Source organism: Acanthisitta chloris, unplaced genomic scaffold, assembly GCF_000695815.1.
Source record: "Acanthisitta chloris isolate BGI_N310 unplaced genomic scaffold, ASM69581v1 scaffold19544, whole genome shotgun sequence".
In the NCBI taxonomy this organism is placed as follows: domain Eukaryota; kingdom Metazoa; phylum Chordata; class Aves; order Passeriformes; family Acanthisittidae; genus Acanthisitta; species Acanthisitta chloris.
Window position 1 is genome coordinate 90 of NW_008671205.1, and position 1,607 is coordinate 1,696.

A 1,607-nucleotide genomic window follows, 5' to 3' on the forward strand; every position below is an offset into this window, starting at 1 on the left:
ACGGGGAGGTCTTGTACCCGTATGGGGGGTCTCACGCGTGTCCAGGGAGGTCTCACGTCTGTACAGGGGAGTTTCACAGCTGTACAGGGGAGTCTCACATCTGGAGAGGGTCTCTCAGCTGTAGAGAGGGTCTCACATCTGTACAGGGGAGTCTTCTGTCTGTACAGGGGAGTCTCACATCTGGAGAGGGTCTCACAGCTCTGGAGAGGGTCTCACAGCTGTAGAGAGGGTCTCATGTCTGTACTGGGGAGTCTTATGTCTGTACAGGGGAGTTTCACATCTGGAGAGGGTCTTACATCTGCGTGGGGAGCCTCACATCTGTACAGGGGAGTCTCATGTCTGTAGAGAGGCTCTCACATCTGTACAGGAGAGTTTCACATCTGGAGAGGGTCTTACACCTTCATGGGAAGCCTCACATCTGTACAGGGGAGTTTCACATCTGGAGAGGGTCTTACACCTGCATGGGGAGTCTCACATCTGTACAGGGGAATTTCACATCTGGAGAGGGTCTTACATCTGCATGGGGAGTCTCACATCAGTACAGAAATGTGTTGATAAGGTTTATCTCCTCGTGGTGAAGGGGTTCAACATCTGCTCAGGGATTGTCTCATCTACTCAAGGCTTCTCCTGTCCACCCTGGGGATGTCCCATCCCTCCAGGGAGGTGTCTCCTGGGTGTTCACCCTCTCTTCCCCCACGCAGGACAGCCAGGAGCTCACTGATGTGGAAAGAGCCATCGAGACTGTCATCAACCAGTTCCACTGCTACGCAGTGAAGGGGCAGAAGGAGTACCTGACTCCCAACGAGATGCAGGAGCTGGTGGTGCAGAAACTGCCCCACCTGGGCAAGGTGAGGGCAGAGCCCAGGGGTGGGCAGGAGGAGCTCGGGGGGGTCACAGGCTGCCGGGGACCCCACAGCCTCATCACCCTGACGTTCTCTCTGCCCCCACTGCAGTGTGTTGGACCTTTGGAAGAGAAGATCGAGTGCATGGGAGACCCTAACGAGGCCAAGCTGGAGTTTGGAGAGTACTGGGACATGATGGGGGATGCAGCCAAGGGCTGCAGGAGGAAGTAGCCGGTGGAGAGGGACGGGAAGGTGCCCGAGGCCTCAGGCTCTGCACCGAGAAGCACGAGAGGTCCTGGTGGATGTGCCTGGGGAAAAGCAACGTTGCTCCTGCTGGGGCTTGTCTCCTCCTGTGTCCCAGCCAGGGCGGAGGGGGATCCTTCCTCGGCTCCATCCCTGCCCCCTCTCGGCTCTCCTTCCTGCCAGGAATCCTCCCTTCCCATCCCCAGCTCTGCTCCAGCGGGAAGGAGGTGGCAAGGGGGTTCCTGGCCTGGCTCTGGAGCACCTCTCTCCGTCCTGTGCTCCAGTGCCTTCACCCCTGGGGTTGTCCTACCTCTGGCCCTGGAAACCATCTGGTTGCAGGTCCTCCAGCCCCAGAGCATCGCAGCGAAAGGGACTTGGCTCCTTTCCCCCAAGCCCTTGGATGTGTGGGCTCATCCCCCAGCCCTGTGCCCTGGCACCCCGTGGCACCTCGAGGGGCATCCTGGGCTCTGATGGCACTATGGGTGGGTGTGCAGGACCTGGGTGTATTCCCTGCTCTCCCCT

The 1,607-nt window shown here is 59.0% G+C and overlaps 1 protein-coding gene across 1 annotated transcript; it reads left to right on the forward strand.

Moving 5' to 3' along the window:
* Window positions 1–701: 701 nt before the first annotated feature.
* On the forward strand, window positions 702–1,073 carry S100A14 (S100 calcium binding protein A14; the record flags this gene model as incomplete). Its single annotated transcript, XM_009074016.1, has 2 exons — window positions 702–848; window positions 954–1,073. Coding segments are annotated over 2 exons (267 nt in total), but the record flags the coding sequence as incomplete, so codon positions are not given.
* Between the last annotated feature and the right edge of the window lie 534 nt (window positions 1,074–1,607).